Source organism: Molossus molossus, unplaced genomic scaffold (genome assembly GCF_014108415.1).
Source record: "Molossus molossus isolate mMolMol1 unplaced genomic scaffold, mMolMol1.p scaffold_m16_p_2, whole genome shotgun sequence".
Lineage (NCBI taxonomy): Eukaryota > Metazoa > Chordata > Mammalia > Chiroptera > Molossidae > Molossus > Molossus molossus.
Genome location: NW_023425355.1, coordinates 118,673,321 through 118,687,923, shown reverse-complemented (window position 1 = coordinate 118,687,923; position 14,603 = coordinate 118,673,321). Strand labels below are relative to the sequence as shown.

General features: G+C 34.1%; 1 protein-coding gene across 1 annotated transcript in view; it reads left to right on the top strand.

Moving 5' to 3' along the window:
* CFAP47 (cilia and flagella associated protein 47) overlaps positions 1-14,603 on the top strand; it is a 442,571-nt gene that overhangs the window by 333,455 nt on the left and 94,513 nt on the right. Inside the window, exons 53-55 of the mRNA XM_036270144.1 lie at positions 5,346-5,521; positions 7,884-7,991; positions 12,485-12,593. Coding sequence (XP_036126037.1) covers positions 5,346-5,521; positions 7,884-7,991; positions 12,485-12,593 — 393 coding nt within the window. The remainder of the gene's footprint in view (positions 1-5,345; positions 5,522-7,883; positions 7,992-12,484; positions 12,594-14,603) is intronic.

The following is a 14,603-nucleotide window of genomic DNA, read 5'->3' as shown; positions in this document are numbered from 1 at the left end:
TTTAGGGTTTTAAATAATAGTGACTAAGAATAGAATTGTCTTATGTGAATTATTCAAGTGTTACTAACACCGTGTCCATGATTATCTAAGAGTAAAATATTGAGAATCTTGGTTTAAATGAAACATGAAGACAGTATTAGTTACTGTTAATCATGTTTTCATTTAATTTAATTTTCTTATTGTTAGTACTCAAATATTTAAATCTATGATAAAGGTTATTTTTATTTTTTAATATGAAGATACATTTCTTTATACGATTATTTAGAATCTTGAACTTTTGCTTCATCAAATAGAAAATGAGAAAAGACGTAAAACATTTTCATTCTATAAATCAATTATTTGCCCACCTGCTTTCTGGGTAAATTTCCACTGAAGCATAGAGAATGGATGATTAAACTATTGAAATGCACTCAAGTATAGATCGCAAAAGCAGTCTCCTCTATGTGGAAAATTATTTAATATGATGGTAGGATCATTTCACTCAATGAAAATGTTCTATTTCCATGACTGTTATCACTGCTGAATAAAATCTTTCCTAAAGGTTATTTTTAAATGACACAACTTTAATTATGAAACAACTTGCTGTGGAAATCATTACTAGATTAAAAGTAATCTCTTTATCAGGACACAGGGGAAAACTATTTTAAAAATAGGTCCAGGAGAAATTGAGACCATGAGGTGGCACCTCAAAAAGGGGGAGACATTGGCTTTCTTATTAACCATATGTTTAAAATAGGGATAGAGATGAATAGACATGAAATATGCAACACAAACTCACAGTATAGATACAATTCCAAAATTACTCACAAACAACTGTTGCATCTTCTCATTAAAGGGTACATAAACTGCCCTTTTATGGGAAAGAATTATTCACCCTTGAAGAAATTGAGATTTTTGTAATTCCGAACTTCACATGGTAAAGATTGTCACAGGCTGAGATACACATACCATCAGGGTACTTTATATGGATAAATAGGAAAACTGAGCAAAAAAGCAAAAGAAGCCATCACTTGTCTCTTCAATGCACTTCAAGTATGCTTTTTATTTTTTAAATTAAGATTTGTACATACCCTTTGGAGACCATATTGTCTGCATGAATAATGTACTTTCAAATGGGCCCTTCTCAATTTTCCATAAGGGAATTCCCCCTCCCGCTGCAGTAATTCCATTATTATTATTTAATCCTAATTTAATACTACAGTAGGATACCTATAACTCTTTTTATTTGTATAATATTTCAGATTATTATCAATTATACTATTGCTTTTATTTTTCATTTTGAATATTTAACATATTTATTTCAGAAAGATATTGAAATAATTTCCTCTCAACGTCTAAATGAAAATGCAAGTTTTGAGCCCCCATTCTGTTGAGTAGTTTTTGTTGTTGTTTATGTGTGTGTGTATTTTAGTAGTTTTATATCAGAATGCAGGAGCAAAACTTAGCACCATCAGCTGCTACATTGCTCTCTTTGTCACTATAGACAGGTATTCTGCACTAACTAAATGTTCACTTTCAACTGAGTTTGGTGGAGAAGTGGAGTCTTTTTCCACTAACTCTATCCACATAGGCCACCAATAACAGTGATAAGGTGGCCAAGGTATTAAGCTTTGGCACTTTTTATTTTTATCCTCACCAGAGGATATTTTTGCATTTATCTTCAGACAGAGTGGGAGAGAGAGGGGTGGAAGAGAGAGAGAGAGAAACATCAATATGAGAGAGACACATCGACTGGCCACCACCCTCACAACCCCAACTGGGGCCAGGGACAAACTGCAACCGAGGTACATGCCTTTAGTGGGAACCGAACCCGGGACTCCCAGTCTACGGGCCAACACTCTAAACGCTGAGCCAAACCGGCCAGGGCAGCTTTGTCACTTTTTAATAGTAATTGCCTAAGGTAAAAATTCATGAGCTATCAATCCATGGACGTGCAGATTTAGTTTGTAGAGATGGTATGGGCTATTTTAAATAATCCCATCAAATAACCTTTTTGCACTTCTTGAAGAAGATGCTTTCTGAATACTTTCTGAAGAACATTAAAGCTGTTTTCATCACCTACATATTGTTCCCTAATATTTTTTCCTGCAGTTGCTGTTTTTGCTAAACTTTTGAGAAATATTTTACTTAAACCTTAAATCATCAGATGTGGCAATGGAGTTTTCAAGATACTAAGCCATCTCTGATTTTCTATCTGCTTCTCAGCTTTTGTTATATTAAATCCAATTTCCACTTGTTCCTTAGAGATGAATGAGTGGTTTGAATCTCTGAAATAGGGTTTGTGTAAGAAATATTTAGACCCTGAGGCACATAAATTTGCTCACTTCGTACAGCAGTTTCCAAAAATCAGATTATATTCACAATAAACAGTAATTGGTTGTTAGTAGTTCATTTTATGTTGGGGTAAAGTATTTAGGATTTCTCTTGGAAATTTTAACATGTAATGTCTGCTGTTTCATTTTGATTGAACTCAAAAATCTCTTGTATGCCATATAGTTTGGCTGTGGGAGAATGATGAGAGTAATCCACTATCTTCCCACCGACACAACAGTTCCAGTATAGAGCAGTGAGCTGTATTTTGTGAAAACAAAACTGAAGTGTGTGAACAAAATTTTATATGCTTTAACTTTTAGATCAGTCATCGCCTTCATAATAATTGCCCTGTCAGTGATAATTGTGTGACTATTTCTTTACTTATTTTTTCATTCTGTAATCAACTTTTAATTAAATTCACTGCATTGTTAATGGTGAGACCTACAAATCTCTCCACAAGCTAATAAGTGAGGAACATAGTTAAAGGCATAGTTAATCCACATGGTGTCAAATATAAAAACATTAATGCAAAACAAAACATGTGAGTTGTCAACCATTTTCAATAAGTTCTTAATTTAAAAGTTTAGCCTTTATAATATGAAAAATATTTTTTCAGGTACTCATTTTGTTATGCATTTTCTTCTTTCCTTTATATGTTTATATTCTTTATTTTTTTTCTGGGTGAAAAACCATATGTCATGAGAGTTGTACATGATATTCACATTTTTCTTCCTCATGAAATGTTAAGGTAGGAAAAATAAGCATTCTGCTTTGAATTTATCTTAAGTTGTGAAAAATTCTTAAATTGAATTTTAAAATATCTCATGTCCTCTTTTACATTAATTTACTATATATGTATATTGCTATGGTATAGATATAAATAGATAGATAATATGTGTGTGTATATATGTGTACATATATGTATATATATGGGTGTATATGTGTGTATATATATATGTGTATATATATATATATATATAGAGAGAGAGAGAGAGAGAGAGAGCGAGCGCACTTATAGGTTATGTTAAGCAACTAAGTACGAGTGTACTTCCTAGGGATCAGTCCTTGTAATTAGATGTCTCTCTATTGTCCCTGCCTTTCATAGTCCCCCACCCCCACCTGGGCACAAGATTATGGGAAATGTCAGAATACATGTGAACAAACCTATAGACACTATAGGAGTTCCTGGGTTTTCACAGCTCCTTGTGCCTATGAATACCTCCTCACCCCCACGTCACCCCCCAATGTGGCATTAGCACCCACCTCTGCGATCTTTGTGTCTCAAGTTGAATGGTGGAGGGCTGGAGATGGAGTGGGAGACCTGACTTTAGTAGGTACGGTGACATGCAGGTGGCAATAGCGGAGGAATGAATGACCTGGTTCCTCTGAGTTCTGGACTGTTCATACTGAATTTTCAATTTGAGGAAATTACTGAAACATTATAGTCATTACTTCCTCTGAATTACGTGGTACTTTTTGAAATACCTTTGGTACAGTTTTTTTTTTTTTTTTTTTAGTGACTTGGTAATGTTTTCAAATTGAATAAAATTAAAATTGAAGATGTACACAATTAAATATCTTACTTAAATTAATAGTATTGTATGTTTGGGACCTCAGAAGTAAACCTTTTATAGTGAATTTATGATTATCTTCTGGGAGAGGAGATGGTGAAAAATAGTTTCTGCTAGCGCATATTGAATTGCCATTGACGCAATTAAACTTTTATGAGCCAAAACATAATCTTTATTTACTCAGACCCATTGAGAGTAGAAAGTATGAAGTTTTCAGTGCAAATACTCAGTGAATTAAATTTTTCCTGCTCAGAGAGTGTGTGAATGTAATATTTATCCAGTCATTTATTTATATAGAGGTAATCAAGCAAATGTTTGCTCCATGGGCAAAGCTGCAGTGTCTGTCTTCAAGATATGTTTTGTGAATAACTAATTCTCTCCCCATCACCACCTGTTTCCACCAGCTTAGTATTAGGTTTTGGGTTTTTTGTTTTTGTTTTTTTTTTTTTTTTTTGCCACTCCTGTAATGTGATTTGATAAATTTCAGAATAGCTCCATGTCCTAAAGTACATCCATTACCAATTTTTAAATTGTGACTGTGTGACTGAAATGTCCAACATTCTCCTTTTTGTTAGGTTAAGGCATTCTATACAACTGGTCTTTGTTCAGATTGAGATGTGTCCTATCTGTTATTCACCTTTAACACATTTGCTTCAATTATTGGCTTTTGGAAATTGCCATTAATTGTAATTTGTGGCAGTCATGGGATAAAATATGAGTTATTAGCCAGGATGGGTCAGAACGAAGATCAGGAAATGTCCTTGAACTTGAACAGAGCCTTTCAAGGCTGAGTATGTAGCACAGGGTGGGGGTGGGGTGGGGTGGGGTGGGGTGGGGTGGGTGGGAGGGAGAAACCAGAACAGAAGAAAGCAATCTAAATAGGAAGATAGTCATATCATAAGTATAATATGACTTCTTAGCTCAGATTATCCATATTGCTTGATGCTGATGTACAGAGCTACTTAAAGTATATCCTCTAGATCCACAGCAGCAGCCACAGTGTTTTAGAAATATAGGTTTTCAGGCTTTATCCAAGATCTACTGAATCAGAATCGTTGGAGTAGAGGGTGAATGATCTATGCTTTAGCAACCTCTACAGTTGATTCTCCTGCATGCTGAAGCTTGAGTACTACAGCTAGAGGAAATCGATAAGTGGACCTCACATTAATAATGGTACTAAGGAAAAAATATTTTAAATGTAATTTTACAGCATCCTTAGTGATTAGCTATTAAGATCTTTTGGAGTACTTGTTGTTGAAAAAAAAATAATGTTACCCTTTAGCAAGACTAATAAAGGAAAATAAAAGATTAAAAGCAAGTAAGGTACATTCTGTAGTGGATCAAGGAGAAAAAGGAAACAAATGGCCTTATATTGTATTGAACTTTTCTTTGTATTTGCTTAGATAGAACACTGACTCTGACTGACACTAAGAGCTGATTATATTTGTTCTGGAACTCTAGGAGAGCATTTGGTTTGAAATACCTCTCCGTAATGCAAGAGATAACATTCTTCAAATAGAAGTGCTGTTATCAAATCCTGCCCTTTCTGGGATCAAGAACTTTACGTTGAATCCAGAAGAATGTATTGACTATGCTGTATGCTATACCCCACTGGCTACAGGCTATAGAGAGGAAAGGTATGGTTTCAGTATGGCATTATATTTTATTGTTGATTTTTTCAAATTAAACTTTTAAAATGATTGTTTGTGTGCTATAACCATTTAGATTACACTTGCTCATAATTTTAGCTTTTTAAAATACCATGTATTTGTAAAATGTACTAGAGTTATTGTTTTCCCCAGTGTAAAAATATTATCTATTGGAATATCAAGTTAAATAATTCCTAAATTATTCTTTATGTACTCTCTTTGATTCCACTTTTCACTAACCAGATTTTTCTAGGTGCAAAAATTGAGTTCAATGAAAATGATTACACAAGGATTAGGGGTTAAACTTTCAGTTTTCTTGATGAAATTAATTTATGTTTTACATTCTCAATTGAATAGAAATCATCTTCTTGGAAGACGTAGAGAATATGAAATTAAAGGTATTATACTATGCTGAATATATACAAAGATGCTTCTTATGATGGGGTTAATGTCCCATTTAACCCATTGTAAATGGAAGATATTGTAAGTAAAACATGCTTTTGCCTTGGCCAGTTTGGCTCAGTTGTTGGAGCGTTGGCCTGCAGACCAGAGAGTCCCGGGTTCGGTTCCCACCAGGGGCACATACCAAAAAAAAAAAAAAAATGCTTTTAATACACCTAACCTGCCAAATATCATAGCTTTGTTTAACCTACCTTAAGAGTACTAAGAACACTTAGATTAGTTTACAGATGAGAAAAATTATCCAACACAATAAATACACTGTAGATTATCAGTTGTAGCCCAGGAAAAGATCAGAATTCAAAATCTGAATTGCAGTTTGTACTGAGTGCATATCTCCATTTGCACCATTGCAAATTTGAAAGATAGTTCAAAAGTTGAACCATTTAAGTTGAACCATTGTAAATCGAGGACCGTCTCTGTGTTTACACACACACACATATCACAAACTTACACCGATATATACACATATATTAGCAGTACAATGATAAGTGTTTTTGTTTGTTTGTTTTATCCTCACCTGAGGGCTTTTTTTGCATTTATCTTCAGATAGAGCAGGAGGGAGAGAGGGAAGAAGAGAGAGAGAGAAACATCCATGTAAGAGACACATTGAGTGGTTGCCACCCACACCACCCCAACCGGGGCCGGGGACAAACTGCAACTGAGGTAAGTACGTGCCCTTAGTGGGAACCAAATCTGGGACTCTCTGCTCTGTGGGCCGATGCTCTAACTGCTGAGCCAAACCAGCCAGGGCGATAAGTGTTTTTATAGCATGATAATTATGAAAGCTTAGTAATGTATACTCAGGTCCATGAACACACAAACACATAACCACTGTGTTCATGATTAACTCAAGTAGTTTATAGTAAAATAACCAACTTTTTTTCTTTCAAAGTAATATCTCATTTATTTGTTATAGTTTTAAAGATTAGACTTAGTATGGGTATGTATAATGAAATGCATTCATTATTCCACCAAAATGCCTTTTACTAATTTCTATGCTCTTTCAGAGTTAGAATAATTAATTTAATAAATAAATAAATATATATATTTGTTAAATTTTAGAGGATACAAATGTTTATAATGTGAAGTAGGAAAACAGGAACCTAACATATTGTAAAAGACACTGTTTTGATAGACTACCATTGTACATAAGGGTTAGTCTCCTCTCCCCAGTGGCACTATAGAAGCTTTGTGGACACAGGCTGAATCTTGAATTTTTGTTGTCAGCGTACATTAGAAGACATAATTTGGGGTAATACAGACTGCTTACTCTGATAGCATCACTGTGCCATGTATTTTACTTACATACAATTTTCAAAGTAACCATGAGAGAGTGGTAGGAATAATTTCTTCCATTTTATAAATGATGAAATTGAAGCTCAAAATGTTAAGTGACCTGTTCAAGGCCGCACAAATAAAAGATGGCAGAGCTGGGATACCTGCCCAGTTACACTGTCACATGCTCTGTCACTGTGTCCTCTGTAGGTGAGCACATGCTGATTATAAAGGAAGCTCTCCAGAGCTGCATGTCACTTGATAGCCTTCACATGAAAAAATACATGTGTTTAATTCAACAAATTAAATTAGATTTAATCATGGTTTGAAAGCAAGACTTTTCTTGTTGTTGCTCCTGCAAGGTATTTGAATTATTTAGGTTTAAACATTTTTCATTGACTTAACATTTATTAAATATATTAATAATGGTACTGTTTTTCTTGAATAATGAGATGATTTTCTCACCAAAAATGAAAAAAATTAAATATTTCTACAATGAGAATAGAATGTGTCACCAAGCCATTGTCAAATACTGTTTTGGGGATATTTTTTCTGCCAAATTTATTATACAAACTAAAACAACTGATTAGATTTTATGTATTCTCTCCACCAGCATTATTTTTCAGCCTGATAAGATTCTTGAGTTCTGGTATGTACTGAAATTTACTGTCGAATTACCAAATCCAGTCACAACGCCAGAAATGCAGTGTGACCTTGGGAAGTAAGTTCTATTTAATAGATTAAATTATTTCATGAAAGAAAAAAAAATGTTTATCTAAAAGAGCGTTATAATGTATTTAACATTTTAAAATAAGACATGAGTATGTTTTTAATTGATTTTCTCTTCCAAGGAAGGTTTGATATTTAAACTACCCCATGGAACACTTAAGTGAGAGAAATAATAGTCAAGACTTGGTAAGGAGAAGCTTTTACTAGAAATGATGATTGTAAGAGAGGGAAAGGGACTATAGAGATAGTCAGAGGGGACTATTGTAGTAGGAAGAATGTTCTGATCTAAGAAATATACAAGCATCTCAAAATCAAAAGGAAAAAGATTTTTACTTTATAGGGTAACAGAGGGGCAAGTAAAGAGAGCCAAGTAGAATCTTTGGAAGGAAACCTAGACAAGGAAGGGAAAATGACCAGTGGGTACAGATAGGGAAAATGCCTTGCTGGAATGAGCTGATTCCCAGGAAAAGCCAAGAAGGGAGACATGTTCTACTTTTTTCTGTGGTTGCTCAGGCTTGGAGACAGCAGAGTTCAGGGGGCTTTTGGAAGGAGAGAAACTAAAGTTTGGTCAAGGCAAAGAGAAGGTAAACAATAGAAAAACGGTGGATACTTGGTCACTTGGTTAATATCATATTACCTTGAGATATGAACATTTATATTTAGGTGGTTGAATTCTTATTACATGTCTGGCACCAAGTTTGGTCCTATTACATGGGGATAACTAAATCACAATTTCTGCTAGTGGGAAAATCAGTGCCTTTTCATCAGTTTCTCTCCCTTAGTCAGTCACACACACACACACACACACACACACACACACACACACAAAAACAATGTTGAATTTTCCTAATACCAAATTTTGAACCAAACCCTCACTGCAAGTGATTTAGTAAGGGGTGATTCCAGGGTAGAAAAATCAGTAAGAGAATAGAGGAAGCAGGATAAGAAAAGGGAAGAAGCTAAGCAAGAGTGTGCTTTCAGGTACAGCCCCAGACATTATCTGGTCCTGCAGGAAGGTCTGGAGCATAAATTACACCTCAGAGTTGACCTTGTCTTGATGTTAAGATGCTGGACTTTTGAACTCCCCCACTAGTCACTATTAGCTTCCTTGGGATGAGTCATAAACTCCCAGACACTTCTGCCGTAAAACTGAGGAGGCTCCAGGACCCAAGGGCAATCATCTGAAGGTCTCAGATGAGCAGCAAGAATACAAAAGTTGAGGGTGGGGTGGGGCCAGAGAGCTGGTAAAAATCTTCTAAGGGAACTAGGTGGGGCACCAGCAGTGTCTACTACAAATTGTTTACAAACTTATTTCTAGTTGTACATATTTCTTCTTGTTTTTAAAATATTAATATATGGTCCAGACGGTGTGGCTCAGTGGTTGAGCATAGACCCATGCACCAAGAAGTAGCTAGTTCAACTCCCGGTCAGGAAACATGCCCAGGTTGTGGGCTAAATCCCCAGTGGGGGGCATGCAGGAGGCAGCCAGTCAATGTTCTCTCTCATTGATGTTTCTCTGTCTCTCTCCCTCTTCCTCTATCTCTAAAATCAATAAAGGAAAACAAATTTAAAAAATATTAATATATGAAAACTATATATGTATAAATAATTATTAATAAATGTAAGATAATTTTGTGAACATATTTGACTCAGTTTTATAATCTTTTTTTATTTCATTAAAAAGCACTATTCTCTTTAATTTTAAGTCTTGTTTTTGAACATATTTTTTTTAATTTAATTTCTTTTTATCTAAGTCATACTGTGTATAATTAAAAGACATAATATTTAAATATGTTTGGCAGAAACTATTTATATTAACCAGCCTTGTCTTGGATCTTTATCCTTTTTGACATTTGCACAGTTTTTCATTGTGCCCAGTGTCCTTAAAATTCTTAATTTGTTGGTGTGACTTTATTTTCATACATTTTTTTCAGGTAGGTGGGGCCTCTTTCAGTGTGGAAACAATTGATATAATTCATATTTCTGGAAATCTCGAATTATGTCATCTCTTCTCTCTACAACATCCATTTTTTTGGATTTACAACTTGGGGGCTATTTTAATAATGTTTTAATTTTTTTTGCCTTTTCCCCCAACATCTGTATTTTTGTAGTTAGACAGATTTATTTAGTTTTGTATTCCAATCTTTTTGTTGAATTTTCACATCAGCTATCAACATCCAAGACCATTTTTACTTTTGTTTTTATTTGAATGTTTCTTTTGTTTGTTTTAAAAATAGAACATTCTGTTCTTATTTCATGTTTGTAATATTTTATCTCATATCCCTTAAGGTATGAAAGGTAATTTTAAGAAGCCATGGTCTTTGTCTTAATGTTTTTATTTTTTCCTATTAGAAATTTTCTCTGGATGCTCATATTTATGTGTGAGGCTCTAAACTGATAGTTGAGTCTTATTGGCCCATTCATGTTGTTCTATGTGCTAGATAGACTTCATTTGTTTTCTTTGTTGCAAAAAAGTATTCCTTTTTATTGTTGATGAACCTTTGTTCCAGGTTTGGTATATTATGAAAAATATTGTTTATAACATTGTATATGCTTTTTTTTTTTTTTGCACATTTGTGCTTATTTCTATTGTGTATAAAATGGGGATGTAATATCATTTAAATTTAGTGGGTAATTGCAAAGAGTTTGACATTGGTTGTACCTTTTACACTCCTACCAGTCACATATGAATTTTTTTTGCTTCACATCCTCAAAAACATGCGTATTGTAAGACCAATTTTAACCATTCTGGTTTGTGTGAAGTGGTACCTCAATGTACTTCTTTTTTTTAAAATTTTTTTTTTTTATCCTCACCAGAGGACATTTTTTTTTTTTTTTTTGCATTTATCTTCAGACAGAGTGGGAGGGAGAGAGGGGGGAAGAGAGAGAGAGAGAAAAACATCAACGTGAGAGAGACACATCGAGTGGTTGCCACCTGCACGAGCCCAATTGGGGCTGGGGACGAACCGCAACCAAGGTACGTGCCCTTAGCGTGAACCTAACCCGGGACTCTCTGGTCCACAGGCCAAAGCTCTAACTGCTGAGCCAAACAGGGCAGGACGTGTACTTTTCATTAGCATTTCCTTCATGACTAATGAGGTTGATGCCATAGTCATATATTTATAGACCATTTTGATAGTACTTTCAATTACAGTCACATTCAGTGTTATTTTGTATTAGTTTCAGGTGTAGAGCACAGTGGCCAGACAATACACATTTTTATACTATCTATACCAATTTGCATTCCCATCAACAGTGTGCTATTGGTTGCTTTTTCCACATGCTCACCAATACATATCTTACTTTAAAAAACAAAGTCATCCTAACAGGTGTGAGATGATATACCAGTGTGGATATGGTTTGCATTGCTATAGAGTATTCCGTTTTTTATACTGTATATAAAATTAAAAATGATAGTAGATTGAAAATTATGAACCCTCTTGATTATTCTTTATTTTGACCTTAAATACCAGCCACATTTTGGGTGGCGGATTTATTTCATCATTAGTTTGTATCTTCTCGATGTGATAGAACTTTGTTAATTTATTATTCTTAGTTGTTATTTTTGAACTATGTTAACTTTTTTGTCTGGATTCAGTAGTTAGAAAATAATCGGTAAACATTGCTTCTAAAACTGAAATATGTTCCAGTACCCAATATGTAATATCATTGGTGTCAAGAATAGAGAATCAGGGATTATTTAATTTAGCAAAATGTCATTAGTTCATATATGATAATTTTTATTTTGCAGCTCATACAAGTCATTATATTAGCTTCATAGGCCTGCCATAACAAGTAACATTAACTGGGTGGCTTAAGACAACATTAGTTTATTGTTTCACAGTTCTGGAGGCTAGAAGATTGAAATCAAGGTTTCAGCAGGACCATGCTTTTTCTGAGGCCAGTAAGGGAGAATCTTTCCTTGCTTCTTCTGACTTCTGGTGTTTGCAGGCAATCCTTGGTGTTCCTTGCCTGTGGATGCATCTCCAATCTGCACCTCCACTGTCATATGGACATCTTTTCATGTGTCTTCATATCATCTTCATATAAGGACAGCAGTCATATTGGGTTAAGGATCACCCTACTGCAGGATGACCTCATTTTAACTAGTAACATCTGCTACAACCCTATTTCCAAATAAGGTCACATTCTAAGGCAGCGGTTCTCAACCTATGGGTTGTGACCACTTTGGGGGTCGAATGACCCTTTCACAGCGGTCGCCTAAGACATAACAGTAGCAAAATTACAGTTATGAAGTAGCAACGAAAATAATTTTATGGTTGAGGGTCACCACAACATGAGGAACTGTATTAAAGGGTCGCGGCAGGAGGAAGGTTGAGAACTGCTGCTCTAAGGTATTGGGAGTTAGGACTTCAGTTTATCTTTTTTCAGGATGCAGTTCAACCCATTATAGTCATCAAGTTTACAAAATTAACACTGAACAAGTTTATGAGCAAGTTTATTAGCTTTGTTTTTTCTTTTTAGGGTTGTCTCTCAGAACTTTTCTGTAGTTAATTGTACACATGAAACCTTAAAATTGGAAGTGAAAAACACCAATCCTGATCATTTTACCCTGGATGCTTACATATCACCAGTAAGTATATTCAGAAAGTCAAATATCCTATCAATATCAGAGCATTTTCCAATTGTAATTTGGGGACAATGGAATATTAGCATTTCAATTATTAATAAGGTTTCAAATATCTATAATTTTAAAATGGAATTTATATAAATATAATATATATATATCCCCAATTTTAATTTATCAACAAAACCCAATATAATGTTCATATAAACTTTTGAAACTATGTGTGCCAGATTCATGTTCACTATCACTGAATTATAAATAAACTGTGCTTTATTTCTGACCATTTAGTAATCAGTTTTTGCAGTAGGTTCCCAGGAATACGATTATGACTCAGCAGCTATGCTGTGCGCCCAGGGTCTCAAGAGGCCAGTTCTTTTGCAGCCCTTCCTGAGTTTCTGCCCACTACCCCTCCCCCACTTCCAGACAGTCCTGGCAGCTCTGCCCCTCTCTCCTTCTTTCTCTGTGGGGTATTCTCATTCCTTGGCCCCTGGCAGAGACTAGAGCCTACCAATGGGCCTAAATCATTTTTCTCTTCCCCCACTAACAAAATGAGATATGAAGGTTCAGCATCAGTATCTGTTTCCAAAGACTATATCAAATATATCAGTGAATGTCAAAACCACGCTTTCAAGTAAATTTCAAAATAATCATTGCAATAGATTATTCTCTTCAGAGGACCTCACAGTGAATCATGAAGACCTACTACTAAGTAGATATAGTTTTTTTAAATAAAGGCTTTTATTATTTGCCTTTTAATGATTGTTTAAAAATCTACAATGTAGTTTCTTTATTTGTATCTTTTTTTTTTTTTTAAAAACAAGTTTTTATTTTTATTTTTTATTTTTTTGAAATTTTTTTTATTTATTTATTTTTTTTGTTACAGATATTTTACCTTTTTACCCCATTGGCACCCCCCACCCCACCCCACCCTCCACCCTGTCCCCGACCTGTCTTTTGTCAATCACTGGTTGCCAACTAACAATATCATGATACAAAATTAGTTATTAGCTGCCATAATATGTCAAATTAGATATCACTATTTTATATATATATATATATATATATATATATATATATATAGTAATCTTTAAATAGTTATGTTAAAATATACACATAAACTTATATTATTTAACATTGTATTTTCCATAAATTAAAATGGAATGTGATATTCAGGATAAAGGATATAAATAACTGAAATTTCTCATTAGAAAATGTCGTTTTGTGGTTTTTTTTTTTTTTTTGGTTTGTTTTTTGTTTGCTTTTTTAAAGTCCTCACCCAAGGGTATGTTTATTGATTTGAGAGAGATAGAGAGAGAAATATTGATATGAGAGAGAAACATAGATTGGTTGCCTCCTGTATACACCACAACTGGGGATGGAACCCGCAACCTAGGTATGTACTTAGAATCAACCCTGCAACTTTTGGTGTGTGGGACAATGCTCCAACCAACTGAGCCACCCAGCTGGGGCAAAAGTGGTGTTGTCATATCCTTTATATCATTACTTTTACAGAAGAATATAAACTGTGGTGCAAGGGAAAACAAATACAATATTTTACAGATACCAACTTATTACATGATGAAGAATATGGACTCTGCTTTAATATTTCCAACTGTTTTTCTAGTCCATTTTTATACATTTATCAAATATTAAGTATGAAATAAGCAATTGACTCAATATTATGAAATGACTCAAAAATAAATGTATAGGTTTACTAAAAATAGTATTCTATATTGTATAACAAATTAGGAGGAACACAATATTAATGATACTAAATGAAAAGAATATATGTATATATAACTTACAGTTTTGTTGCATAGAACTCATGTCTATATAAGTAAGGATTTTCAAATATTGATTATTACTCATAAATGCTTCAATAAATAAGCATAGATTGGTTATCAAGGCAAATAATGATATAAAAATCTTGCTTCCCTCCAATGATATATTATGAAAATTTTCAAAAAGATACAGAAGTTGAAAGAATAATACAATGTACAAACTTATATCTTCTAC